The following is a 13,474-nucleotide window of genomic DNA, read 5'->3' on the forward strand; positions in this document are numbered from 1 at the left end:
CTGCACACAGGCGTCAGGTGCCGAGCAAAGTGCGTGGATGGAAGGGAAGGGCCAGCCGGACAGACCAGCGCGTGCAGCCCTGGGTCACCCGGGCCGGGAGCTCTGGCCCGTGGCAGCGCCCACCTGTGTTCCCCGACGTCGGCTCGATGATGGTGTCCCCAGGCTTCAGGGTCCCCTCGCGCTCAGCATCCTCAATCATTCGCAGGCTGATGCGGTCCTTCACGCTCCCGCCCGCGTTGAAGAACTCACACTTGGCCACTGGAGCCAGAGACGCATCATGAGAGAGGAAGAGGACCCTGATGCTAAGGGATGCCTGCCGTGCCGTCCCCTCCCCAGCACCCGATACGCCCAGGATGCAGGGACAAGCTTCAGTGGTCCTGAAAATCATCGCCTTTCCATTGTCACCTCCCACACCTGACGTGGGTGAGGGTGCTTGCCCACGGGAGCTTCTGGCACCTGCCCGTCCCACCCCCCATGGACCACGTGGCAACTCCAAGTGCATGAGACAGAGCAGCCTGAGGAGCCCCCCCCCAACTGGATGGATGGAGCAGAGGCACCCCCGTGACGCAGCACAGTCCCGAAGAGACTTGCTGGGTGTGCAGCGGGCGGCCGACTGGAGCCCAGGCTTAAATCAGGGCAGACAGCCCCACCGTACCCAGCGGATCACGACAGACGACCTGATGTCCTGAAGCCACAGCTCGCCCGTCACACCCCCAGACCAGGACCCACACACCTTGCACACCCGCCATCTTCCCCACCTAGCAGATACGACGCCCTCTCCTGTGCCTAAGCCTCTGCTTCTGCTCTTCTTTCCTTGGGGGAGGACTCCCTCCCACCTCTCAAAAACATGCAGTGTTCGTAAAAGGGGGAGAGATGGCACCAAATGTGATTGAAGGACCAGGCCGGCCTGCAGCACCCACAAAACAAGCTCCTCCTGCTTTGTCCTGGTTTCTGAAATCCACAAGACCCAGAGAGGCCCCTGCCGGGACAGTGAAGGAGGGGCTCTTGAATGTCTGACCGCTGAGGAGCCCCGCACCCCAGACTCTTGTAGGTCACACACTTGAATTACTTGTTAGAAAATTCTAATGAGCCCATGGGAAAGCCAACAGAGACGCAGGGATTCAAGCTGATCAGCCGTGGGCAAGCCAAGTAACCAACCGGAGGCTCGGTTTTTCCATCTGTAAAATGGACACAGTAAAACCTACTTCAGGGGCTCCTGCCAAGTTGAAGTGCATGCAGCAGGCCCATGCCTACGGGGTACTAGTTACTGGTCTCTGTTATCTGACGGAGGAGCACAGAGCAGACGATAGCTCTCCTGGGTTGTTCTGATACACCCCCAGCAGCGCCTGGGAGTGCGTACTGCTTGTTGCTTATGAGAGAATTCTTCACCAGAGGCGTGCGCGGGAAGCCTCTGATGGTGATGCCTCTGGGGTGAATCGACCACGTGGCCTCGGTCCCTCCCCTAGGAGGTGTTGACCCCCAAGGACCCCCACGCTCTCCCCTCCCCAGCTCTCTCTGCCCCAGCAGCACCAGGCCTGGTCCGCCCCAGGGCCTCTGCACCTGTCACTTCCTCTGGGACAAGGCTGACATCTACCTGGGCTCCGAGCTGGGAGAACAGTGGAGGTGAAGAAAGCCCCCCACCCTCCTGTGTTCCTGGAAACAGCCTCCTGCAAATTAGTCCCTTCTCCATAGGACTTGGATAAGACTCTCGGGTGATCCCCATGTGTACCAGACACAGCTCCCAAATCCCCACTCTGTGTCTCCTAAGTGAGACGCGAACTGTCTGTCTGAGCACCGGGGCAGCCAGTTCCTGCCCGGCTGATGGCTGAGACCCTCATCACAAAAACCGCCCCGGCTCTCAGGTCAGCCCACCCCAACCACGGCATGGCTGCCCCTCCCTACGTGAGTCCGAGTCCGAGACAGACCGGCGCCGCTCTGCTTCTGCAGCTGCCGGCTTAGAGCACCGCCTTCCCGGCTCGGGTTCTGCCCCCAACATCTGCCCGGACACGCTTCCCTCCACAATCCAGGCCTCGGCTCACAGGCCGCGGCCTCCCTTACACCGACTCCGGCGAGGGCTTTCTCACCCTCTCCCGACCTCACCTGACGTGGTCAAACACCCCTCCCGCAGGGTGTGAGGGGCCCACCCGCGCCCCCGGCCTGCGAGCCGCGCGCAGGAAGCCGGCACTCACGGAGCTCACACTTCAGGCCGAAGTTCCTCCCAATCTTGTTAATCCTCACCATCGGGGTATCCCCAATCTTCTTCAGGATGTCCGGCAGGATTTTGGGAGATTTCTCCCTAAAACAGAGGAGTCCACGATTACTCAGAAAAACAAAATGGTACCAGCCGTGGCAGGCCAGCACATTCTTTTAAATAAATCGAGAAGTAAAGCAAAGAATTGCCTTTCATGAGGAACCGGGTGGCAAGTACACAAATCCACATTTGCTAAAAGGTCACACACATACGCACGGGCAAGTACACCTCAAAACCTATGAAAACGAACGCAGTTTAGTGAACAACTGCACCAATGTTTCCGGGGTTTGAAAACTCACTGTGGTAACAGATGGTATCAGTGGGCAGGTGGGCGAACGTCCCCACGACCTCTCGGTATGATTTTTGCAACTTCATTTGAGTGTTATTTCCAAATAAAAAAGTTAAAACAAACAAACACTGATTTCAAAACATCACGTCCTGGTCCACCTTTTTAGGTTTGTTTTTTTTTTTTGGCATATGGGATCAAACCCGCGCCCCCTGCACTGGAAGGTGGAGTCATAGCCACTGGACCACCAGGGAAGTCCCGATCTTTTTAGGTTTTTGATCTTCAGTTCATCTCCTCTCTCAGCACCTGCCTCCTGGGATACCTCCCTTCCTTTTCTTGGATGAAAAAACTGGTGGGGACCGCTGGACAGAGACCCCCTCAGACGGTCTGGCCACCGGGCAGTGACAGTGACAGTGACTGCAAAGAGCCCACCCAGGCACCTGGCATCACTCAGAGTGTCTGGCACAGGTGGCAGGAAGCCTGATACTCAGACCAAAGAACAAAGGCCTCTGGCAGGTCATCTCTTGTCCTTGGGGCTAAGGTCAGGCGAATTCCCAGGTGGGCCTCCAGGCTCAGAACGGGATTCGCTTCTCATGGACCAACTGTCCCCCTTTACATTCGAGTGACTGCCCCCCCCCCCCCCCAGTGGTTCTTCCAGCTGAGCAGCCGGTGACAGGTGACAGGAAGGTGTGGGACAGCTCAGCCGCTGCTCAGCTGTGCACGCTGTGATACCTGCATTTCCTGAGTGGCCCCCACGATGTTGCCTCCACCCTCATCCTCAGGGACCGACTATTCATCCCGGAATATGCAAAACTGACGTGAGTTCCAAGAAACTCAATGGCTTCCTACACCCTGGATTTCTCAGGTGCCATCCCCACGGCTCTCACGCTTGCGTGAGCCGCGTTCCCCACTGCAGGGACCCATTAACCATGTAGATTCCTCCCCGCTCCCAAGGTGGTGATCCACAGCTCCCCGGGAATGCCGCCTTCCGCCCCGGGGCCCACACAGGCAGCAACATGGCCTGGCTGGAGCCCAGCTGCACCCTCCAAGGTGGCACGGATGCCCCAAGCCCCGCCAGAGGCAGGCTTGGCCAAGAGAGGTGCGGAAGTTGGGGTGAGGGGAGAGCCGGGGCGGGGGCAAAGGGCTCCTGACCCCAGACTTGGAGGGAGACCAGGTTCTAGGGGCGACCTCGGGGTTGACTTATTAACTAGTTAAAGTCAAGGCAGGAGGGGTAAACACCTGGGAAGGACTGGAGGGCGGCTGAGTCATCCACCCCCAGCAAAGGTTGTAGCAGCCTGAGAACCGGGAGGCCCAGCCCGCCCCTGCGGAGAACTCAGGGCTCCTGACTCAGCACCAGGGCCGGGGGTGGGGGGTGGGGGTGGGGGGCAGAAAGTCACCTGGGAAGCTTGCCTGAGGTGATCGGGCCAGGCCTGGGGAGGGAATTTAACACCTTATCTCAGCTGCTTTCCCCGTGACAGCCCAGGAGGCTTCTGGGAGCAGAGCCCTACAGCCCCCTGGAATAACCTGAAACCCCCTCGCCTGGCAGGGCGCCTGGCTCTGCTTCCCCTCCGCAGCCCCTCCCCTCCCTCTGCTGCTCCCATTCTGTTCCTCGTTCTAAGCCCACCCTACCTGGGAACCGTCTGGAACCCCTTCCCCGGATACCCACAGGGCTGGCACCTCCTGCCCATCCAGGTACCGGCTCTGAGGTCTCCCCAGGCCACCCGGCCACATCACCTGTCTCATCACCCCTGTGCTCTCACCACCGGGATCGCCTAGGCTGCCTCGTCCAGGGACCCGGGTCCAGCGTCCTGACAGCGGGTGAGCCCCAGAGCCTCAGGCCCGGGCCCAGTCCTCATAACCTGAACTGGGACAAGCAGTTTCACGATGGGACAGCAACCCCGCCAGGGCGTTTTAGGAGGGTCAGGCCACCACGTGAAGTGCAGGTGTGATGCTAGGTTGCAGCCTGGATAGGATGGTGTCCCAGCCACCCCAGGCCCAGTGAGAAGCTCACGGAGCCATTTCACCCTCTGCTTTGTTCTGGAAGCAGGGGCTCACGCCCTATGGCCGGCGGCCAACTTGGCCTCCTGAGCTCCCAGAATCGAGGTATGTTTAACGCCGGGAGCTTCTGGGTTTGTAAATGTTACTTCGGTCCATTGGCCCCAGTGAGGAGAGCACCCCTCCCCCTCCCCCTCCCCCTCCCCCTCCCCCGTTCTGAATCGAAAATCAATCATCATAAACGTTGGTACAGCAGTGTATGAAGGATAAGAGCCAAACATCCGAAAGGCATGTTCTTCCGACTCCCTTGTCATACTTCTGGGAGATAACACTAAGGAAATAGAGAAAATCCTAAGGTTTAGTGAACTCAGTTCGAGTTTCATGATGGGTCAGGGAGTTTTGCCTTTTTTTTTTTTTCCCCACTGGTTGATCTGACGGTGCACTAGAACAGGGCACACATATAGCAGGTGCTGTGACGAAATGAACTGCATTTTCCACTGCAGTTATTCACAATGAGATCATTGCAGACACATGAATACCCAAGAGAGGGCTTAAAGTCGTGGTTTATTCATCCAACAGTCTCAGTCCAACCACAAAGACCCCACTACAGAAAAGTATGTCACAGCCTGGAGTTAAGCAGAGAAGGGCAGGCATGATCCTAATTACAAGAGTGTGCAACCGGACGGATCTGGATCCGAAACCTCCCCCCTACCTGTCACTCAGAGCGTGGGACCTGGGCACATCCCTTTATTTACTGAGCATCTGCTCTTGGGAGGCACTGAACTAGGTGCTGCGCTACAGCACAAACGAGCCTTGGCCTCTCTGAGCCTTGGGGGACTCAGCTATAAAATACCTCCCACCTCAGCTCACCATCCATCCAGAGTGACTGCAAGGGACGGGGGTGGTGGGGTGGTGGTTCACACCCAGGTCCCTGTGGCTACCCGGCTTCAGGTAACAAACGCTTCCCCCCATCTTATGGTCATAAAGGGGACTCACAGAGCAGTGTGGTGATGTGGAGAGTTGGTGGCAGGTCTGCCCAGCTGCCAGGAGCACCTGCTCGGGGCATCGGGACGGATCCACAGGACCTCTTTGTCTCCCGGAGGCTCCTTTTCCAGGCTTCCTTTCCCCAGGTGTGCCCCTGAGAGGTGGGGGCACCCTGCAGCCCTCTCTTCTGCTTGGGGTGTCTCAGAAGGCATGGTGGGATCTGTCAAAGGCAAGGGGAAGAGATGCCGTCAGTTCGGGCAGTTTCCAAACACCTGCAGAAGGGCCTGCTTCTCTGTTGCCTGTCCTGGGAACCCTGCGCGCCCAGCCCCCTCTGGGCGTGGAGCTCCATTCACTCAAGTAGCTCGGCAGGAAAAGGCATAACTACGCAGGCACCAGCTGCTGTGGACAACAGCTGGACAGCTTCTCAAAGGGTTAAGCATACAACTACCGTGTGACCCGGCAATCCCACCCCTACGCGTATAGCCAAAAACAATGGAAACATACAATATGTGCCCACCGCATTCCTAACGGCACTATTCACGATAGCAAAAACCTGGAAACAAACCAAGTGTCTGGTCAGCGGATGAATGTATAAACAGAATGTGGTTTACCCATACAGTGGAAGAGTATTTGGCCATGAAAAAACAATGAAGTTTTAAAATCTTCTCAACATGTGAGCGCACGCACACACACACAGACACACGCACACAGCAACTATGTAGGGGTGATGAATGTCATTCATTTTGATAGCTTGACTGTGCTGCCTTTTCGTAACGTATACATAAACCAAAACATCACGTTGTACACCTTAAATATACATATGACCTTTACATATCAAAGATATCTCAATAAAGTTGTTTGAAAAAGACTACATTTAGGGACTTCCCTGGTGGTCCAGGGGTTAAGACTCCGCGCTTCCAATGCAGGGGGCCCAGCTTCGATACCTGGTCAGGGAACTAGATCCCGCATTCCATAGTGAAGATCCCGCATGCTGCAACTAAGACCCGGAGCAGACAAAGAAATAAATATATATATTTTAAAAGACTACATTTATATGATGGAAATAACAAGAGGAAGATGAAGAGGTCAATACATATATTTTTACCCTAAAAAAGAAGGAATGAAACATTCTGCGAAGTCAAATAAGCCAGAAGAATATTGCGTGACTCTACCTATATGAGGTAGCTAGAATAGGCAAATCAGAGAGACGTGAAGTGGAGCAGAGATTCCCAGGGGCAGCGGGAGGGGAGTCCCTGTTTAATGGGTACAGAGTTATGAGGAAGAAGTCTGGGGTACAGATAATAGTGATGGTTGCACAACACTGTGAATGTATGTATTGCTACTGAATTTACACACTTATGAATACACAGTATATTACATGTATTTTATCAATTAAAAATCTCATGGAACCTTAAAATAGATGACAGAAAGAAAGAAAGGAAAGGGAATGGGCACACTCAAAGAAGAGGCTGCAGCCCCGCCCAGCTCCTTCTGGTGACAATGAGCAAACGCCCACCTCTCAGGACTGAGCTCAGCCGCTCGGCTGCCGCCCTGTGATTTCCCACACGGAACAGAGGACCGGTCCACGGCCGGCGCGGAGCCATCACTCACCAGGCTGATGACCGAACACTCACCACGGCTCCAACTCCGTAAGGAGCAGTGAAAACTAAATGGAATGAGGTGTCTTGGATGGAATCCCAGAACAGAAAAGGGTATTAGGGGAAACTAAGGAAATCTAAATAAGTAGGGACTTTAGTTAACCATAATGTTCATTAATTGTAAAAATCGTAAGATGGTAATAATAGGGGGAACCGTGAGTGTGAGGGGGGAGGTACGTGAGAACTCTGCTCTCTTCTCAACTTTCCTGTAAACCTAAAGCTCCCCCCACCCCAAGTCTCTGGAGCCCTGTAGGTCTGGTAGGTCCCTGCGAGGAGCTCAAGGTAGGGGATGTGGCTCGGGGTGACCTCTGAGTGCAGCCCTCACCACTCCTCCAGCCCCCAGCCTTGCCCCTCTGCTCCCCAGGACATTTCGGCAGGCAGTTTGCTGTGAAAAGGTTCGGTGGCCCAGGCGGAACTGGGCTGGAGGTGCACATGGAGGCTCGTGGACCCGCTGGATTTCTCCTCGGGAGCGGCCCCATCTGGGTACCGCCACCATCAACAAGGGCAGAGGCCGCCCCAGCTGGTTCCCTGTCCCCCAGCGCAGGGCCAGGTGCAGACCAGCGCCCAGCAGGTCGCCCCAGATGCCCAGGCCGGAGCCTGAGCGCAGGGGAAGCGGAGACCCCCACTTGGCAATCACATCCGTTTCAAATCCACGAGGCCCGCGGCGCACGGCTTTCCGGGAGAAACCAGCCTCCCAGCCGATCTGCCCCCAAACGTGCCTAGAGCAGAGGTTCCTTCAAGTCTTTGGATCAGCAAGTACTTTTTCAGGCGTTCAGTTCCCCTCGTGAAACCACGGAGGGACGTCCCGCGTCCTTCTTCCACCTTTCAAAAAGCCCCCGTGGTAAGCGGAACACTGCCTTCGCTCCGCGGTGCGCCCACGGGTAGGTGGTTCTTCCGTCGTGCAGAAGCGCCCCTGTCGTAGACCTCTCTCCCCATCAGAGGCCGACAGGCCGGCAGCCCCCTGACCAGGACACCCCGCAGACCGGCCACGCAGACGCAGGCAGCCCTGCGCCTCCTATGTGGCGACTTGCCTCGCCTGTAGCGACCTCCCGAAAGGTAAGGGGCTGCTGGGAACTCAAATCGAGACCGACAGAGCCTCCGTGGAACCCACAGGCACTCGGCGGGACCCTCGCTGGGCGACCCGGGTTCGAACCCGCGGATTCAGTCCAGCGCAGCCCGTCTCAGCTCCCAGCGGGCACAGCTCCCCGCGGGCACAGCGCCCAGCGCGCCGACGCACGTGCGTGCTGGGAAGGCGGGCTCCCCTGGCGCGGTCCTGCTGGCTCCTGCCGCACCCCAAACCCCAAGACCCTCCTGGGGTCACGCCCCCCGCGCCCCCCAGCGCCCTGCACGCGCGCACCAGTCGGCCCAAGGGGGCCAGTTAGGGCCAAGGGTGCGGAAGGTAGTAAACTCCCGTTTCAAAGAGAGACTTTTCAGGCGGGTAATTGAGACGCTACAGAGGATCTGGAGACCGCCCGGTCACCTGGCCTTTGGGAGGGGCTTTTGGGGATACCGTTTGGGATAAACACCCCCAGGTAACTCTTGGGAGGCTAAGTTTTGCGCTCCCGCTCCTTCCCCACTACCCCTCCCCATTCTCCAGCTCAGCCATCCGCCTAGCCTAGGGCTCGAAGTGAGGGTCTCAGGGCACCCTCCCACATCCCCTTAGTACGTGCTGGAGGCACGGCCCTGTTTGCCGGGCGCGCCCTGCGCTCCCTCCCACCGCGGGCAGCCACCTCCCGTGCAGCCTACGCAACTACATCAATATTTTACACCCCGCTCCCCCCCGCCCACTCCACAGAACTGGCAGAAAAGAGCAATTTTCGAGACAACAATTTCCCATCCAAAATGCAGCGAAAAATCAATGATGGCACCATTAGAGCGCATCTTCCGAAAGTCTCAGCTCGACGCCCACCGGCTCGCGCCCCCTGCCGTCCCCTCCGCAGCCGCAGGAGTTGGAGTGGAGGCCCTGGGCCACGTGGGCGCGGAACCCCCAGCTTCAAGACAGTCGGGACTCGCGATAAGGGGAGGGTCCTGGACGCGGGGGGCGCGGGGCCAGCTCCGCGGCTGGCAGATGTGGATGATGCAACGCCGGCCCAGCGGTTGCTGAGGCGGGGACCCCATCCCAGACCCCGGCCAGATCCCTCCGCCTAGGGGTGGGGCGAGTCACGGTCCGGCAAGTGCTCACCTGGACCGAGACCGGGAAAAAGCGGCGGGCTGGGCGCCTCCGGGAGCGGCGAGCGGTGACCCGGAAAGCGCGACCCCGGGGCTGGGTGGCACCCCGGGGACTGGGCGGCCAGAGTGGAAGGAAGGCGATTGGCCGAGAGGAAGGGGCGGGGTCCGGCTTCCGGCCAATCCCGAGTTGCGGATCGCGCGGCACCACCTCTCTCGTACCCGCCTCTCGCCACGCCCACCCGCCACGCCCCCATCCCTCCCCCACTGCTGCACCTTGGGTCAAGACCCCACCCCCATCACCTACTCTCTTTTGACGCAGCCGTGGGCCGGTGGCCTCTGTCCCCTCTTCTCCCCTCACTCCCGGGACCCCAGCACGCTCCGCCTACCCCTACCCTCTCCCCACCTCCCGCCCCGGGACCCCAACCAGAACCCCGCATCCAGGGGTGTGCGAACACTCTGTACCCAATGTCCCGATTCTAGTTTACTTGGGTAAATCCTTGCTTTGCGGGAGTGTAATAAATAAATATTGATTGATGAGTTAAAAACGTGCGGTCTGGAGAGAAGAAGGACTTGGAAGGCCCTGAGGATGAGCCTCAGCACGCATCCCGCCTGCTGGGTCCCCTCACGCTGGCCCGGTCCCGCGACCACCGGACACGGTTCTGTCTGGTCGCGGGACCCCAGGGGGCTGAAAGCTGCGGGCGGACCCAGCGCGCAGACAGTAGGCGCTCTGCACCTGGGCTTCGGATCCATCACGGCGGGTTTGTCCCGACTTATTTCCTGCCCCTCACGGTCCAAGGGCCCAGCATACACAGTGCTTCGCCGGCCGAGCCCCTCTGTCTGCCCAGCCCGGTGACCGCTCCCATCAGGGAGGGAACCTGAGCGCACGTGGACATGGCCAGAAGCCACAAAGCCGCTGGGAGCCGGGCTGCCGGCAGGCTCTCACGGGCGCCAAAGGCGCCAAAGGCTGACGGCCAGGATGGCCCTGGTCGCTGGGAAGGCGACCGCTAATAACAATATTCCAGACTGGGTGCTCTCGACTTTTAAAGAGCCTGCCTGCCTCTTGAGGTTCCGAGCTGAATGGAGAATCCCTGACCCTTGAGTTTCTCCTGCACCGTAGTGACTAAGTGAAAGGCGGAGCCGCCAGGCTTGGGCAGACATACAGGATGGAGTTACTTGGCCCAGCACCCAACTGTTTAGTGCGCTGGCCACGTGCCCGCATTGCTCCCAGCGCTGCATGGGAAACAGAGCAAGCTGAAACAAATGGCCTCTGCGCCTGTGGGGTTGCTGTTCTAGGGGAGGGGGCTCAACAGACATCACTTCATAAAAAACTTCCACTAATGAGACTGATAATAATGACACAGCGGGGAATGGAGAAAGACAGGAGCGGCAGAGTCCCAGATCAGGTGGTCAGAAGTCTCTGTGGACAGGTGACCCTTGAGCAGAGAGCTCAGGCACCACATCTTGTCCTGGAGAAGGATGTCCCCGGCTGAAGTTAGCCAGTGCAAAGGCCTGGGGCAGGAAGAAAGCAGGGTGTCCGGGGAAGCAGGGAAGGTCACTGTGGCCAGAGCGGAAGCAGGTGCGGTCAGAGGTGGGAGGGGAGGCGGAGTCCAGGCCACGATCTGGACTTTAGCCTCAAAGACCTGGGGCGCTTGGGAGGGTTTCCAGTGGGGAGTTTTAAATTATGCTCCGAATTATGTTGGCATAATTTCAGACTGCCACAAAAGTGGCGGGAATAGTATAAGAATTCCCAGCTACTCAAAGATTCCCAGATGTTAAACTTTTACTAACCCCTGAATCTTTGAGTGTGATCTTACTTGGAAATAGGGTCTTTGAGGATACAATCAACTTAAGATGAGGTCATAGTGAGTAAAGAGGGGAGCTCTAAATCCAGTATGACTGGTGTCCTTACAGGAGGGAAATTTGGACACAGACCCACAGAGGGGAGACGGCCATGTGAAGACAGAGGCAGAGACTGGAGTCATCCAGGCACAAGACAAGAACACGCAAGCAACAGGAGCTGGAGAGGCAGGAATGAGCCCCGCCAGAGCCTCAGAGGGAGCACGGCCCTGCGACGCCGTGATTTTGGACTTCTGGCCTCCAGAGCTGTGAGAGACAATGAACTTGTGTTGTTTTAAAGGGCAAGCATAAAAATTTAAAAAAAATTTTTAACGTAATTTCAGAATGTCAGAAAAGTGGTATAGTATATATATATACTATATATATATATAATAGTATATATATAGTATATATACTATACCACTATAGTATAGTATATACTGTAGTGGTATAGTATATAGTAAAATAGTATAAAGAATTTCCAGGCGCCCTTCATCCAGATTTTCCAAATGTTAAATTTTTATTATGTTTGCTTTACACTTCTCTCTCTGTGTGTGTCTCTCTCAGATTCTTACATATAAAATATGTATCTAAGTCTTTGTCATCAATTTATCTACCATCTATCTATGTTTTTTCTGAATGGTTGAGAGTAAGTTGGAGATACAATGTCCCTCTACCCCCAACTACTTCAGTGTGTATTTCCCAGAAACAAAGAATTGTTTCCTATAACCATATTTCAACTGTCAAAATCAAGAAGTTAAGCTAAAACTGCTTTTAAAAAATTAAAGACTTTAAAAAACAAACAAAAAGTTAACGTTGATACAAAACTATGATCTAACCAACAGATCTTCCTCAGTTTGCCAATCATTCCAACAGTGTCCTGCATAGCCAGTCCCTGACCGTATGCCACATTCAGTGGCTGAGTCTCTTTAGCTATTCTTTGTATTAAGACATTGACATTTTTTCTTCCTTCCTTCCTTCCTTCCTTCCTCCCTCCCTTTTTTTTTCGGCTGCGCTGTGTGGCTTGTGGGATCTTAGTTCCCTGAGCAGGGATTGAACAGTGAAAGCGTGGAGTCCTAACTACTGGACTGCCAGGGAATACCCAGGACACTGACATTTTTGAAGTGCACAAGCCAGGGATTTTGCAGAATGTCCTTGGTTTGGTCTAATTCCACCCAGGGGATGCACTCTGGATGGAGACCACGGGAGTGGTGCTGAGTCAGAGTCTCAACTATTGTTTCTTTACTGATTTTCCTGTGTTCCTGCATTCCCTCACTTCCCCAAAGATCATTAATTACTGAGACCAGTTTAAGGGCAAGCACTGTGGCCAAGCTTAGATCACAAAGTGGCTTAGGGGACTTCTTGGGTGGCACAGTGGTTGAGAATCTGCCTGCTAATGCAGGAGACATGGGTTCGATCCCTGGTCCGGGAAGGTTCCACGTGCCATGGAGCAACTAAGCCTGTGCGCCACAACTACTGAGCCTGCACTCTAGAGCCTGCGAGCCACAACTACTGAGCCTGTACGCCACAACTACTGAAGCCCGTGTGCCCTACAGCCTGCGCGCTGCAACTACCGAGCCCCTGTGCCGCAACTACTGAAGCCTGAGCACCTAGGACCCGCACACAGCAACAAGAGAAGCCACCACAATGAGAAGCCTGCGCACCGCAATGAAGAGTAGCCCCCGCTCGCCACAACTAGAGAAAGCCCATGCGCAGCAATGAAGACCCAATGCAGCCAAAAAATAAGTAAATAAAATACAATTTTAAAACAAAAGCAAAAACAAACAAACAGAAAAAAACAAAGTGGCTTAGGCCAAAAATGGCTTCTCTTGTGTTGAGAAGGCCATGCCTGGTTCTCTTTCTCCAGGGACCCCCTACCCTATCTGCTTGCACAATGTGTCCTTGTTATGGGCTGAACTGTGACCTCCTCAAATTCATATGTCAAGTGCCACCCCCCAACACACACCTAAGAATGTAACTATATTTGTGGATAAAGTCTTTGAAGAGGTGATTAAATGAAAAAGAGGCCTTTAGGGTAACTAAGACTCCTTGACCAAACCTTGGTCAGGCTCCTCTGAGCCCTCTTCTCCACTAGCATCCCCCCAACACCTTGTCTTGGGCCTGCCTAGGCCACTTTTAGCAGGAATCCTGCTAAGTCAGTTTAGAGAGACTGCCCCACCCCATATCTGATCACCCTTGACATTCGATCAAGGTCCCCCCTCTTTTGATGTAGAAGTCCCTGGCCTGCCTCTAGCAAGAACTCTACAAGGTCTGTTTATCAAGAATCTCCCCGCC

At 55.6% G+C, this 13,474-nt stretch overlaps 1 protein-coding gene across 4 annotated transcripts in view; it reads right to left on the minus strand.

Moving 5' to 3' along the window:
- CBS (cystathionine beta-synthase) overlaps nt 1-9,454 on the minus strand; it is a 30,536-nt gene extending 21,082 nt beyond the window's left edge. For 2 of the 4 annotated variants that reach the window (XM_032631221.1, XM_032631219.1), the window contains exons 1-4: nt 9,357-9,454; nt 5,529-5,736; nt 2,199-2,296; nt 124-258 (exon numbers count right to left, since the gene is read on the minus strand). In XM_032631221.1, the coding sequence (XP_032487112.1) occupies nt 124-258; nt 2,199-2,296; nt 5,529-5,728 (433 nt within the window). In that variant the 5' untranslated portion in view covers nt 5,729-5,736; nt 9,357-9,454. Of the gene's footprint in view, nt 1-123; nt 259-2,189; nt 2,297-5,528; nt 5,737-9,356 lie in introns of all 4 variants that reach the window. The other 2 variants (XM_032631220.1, XM_032631217.1) reach the window with 1 other exon arrangement.
- Nucleotides 9,455-13,474: the final 4,020 nt, after the last annotated feature.

Source organism: Phocoena sinus, chromosome 4, assembly GCF_008692025.1.
Source record: "Phocoena sinus isolate mPhoSin1 chromosome 4, mPhoSin1.pri, whole genome shotgun sequence".
Classification (NCBI taxonomy): domain Eukaryota; kingdom Metazoa; phylum Chordata; class Mammalia; order Artiodactyla; family Phocoenidae; genus Phocoena; species Phocoena sinus.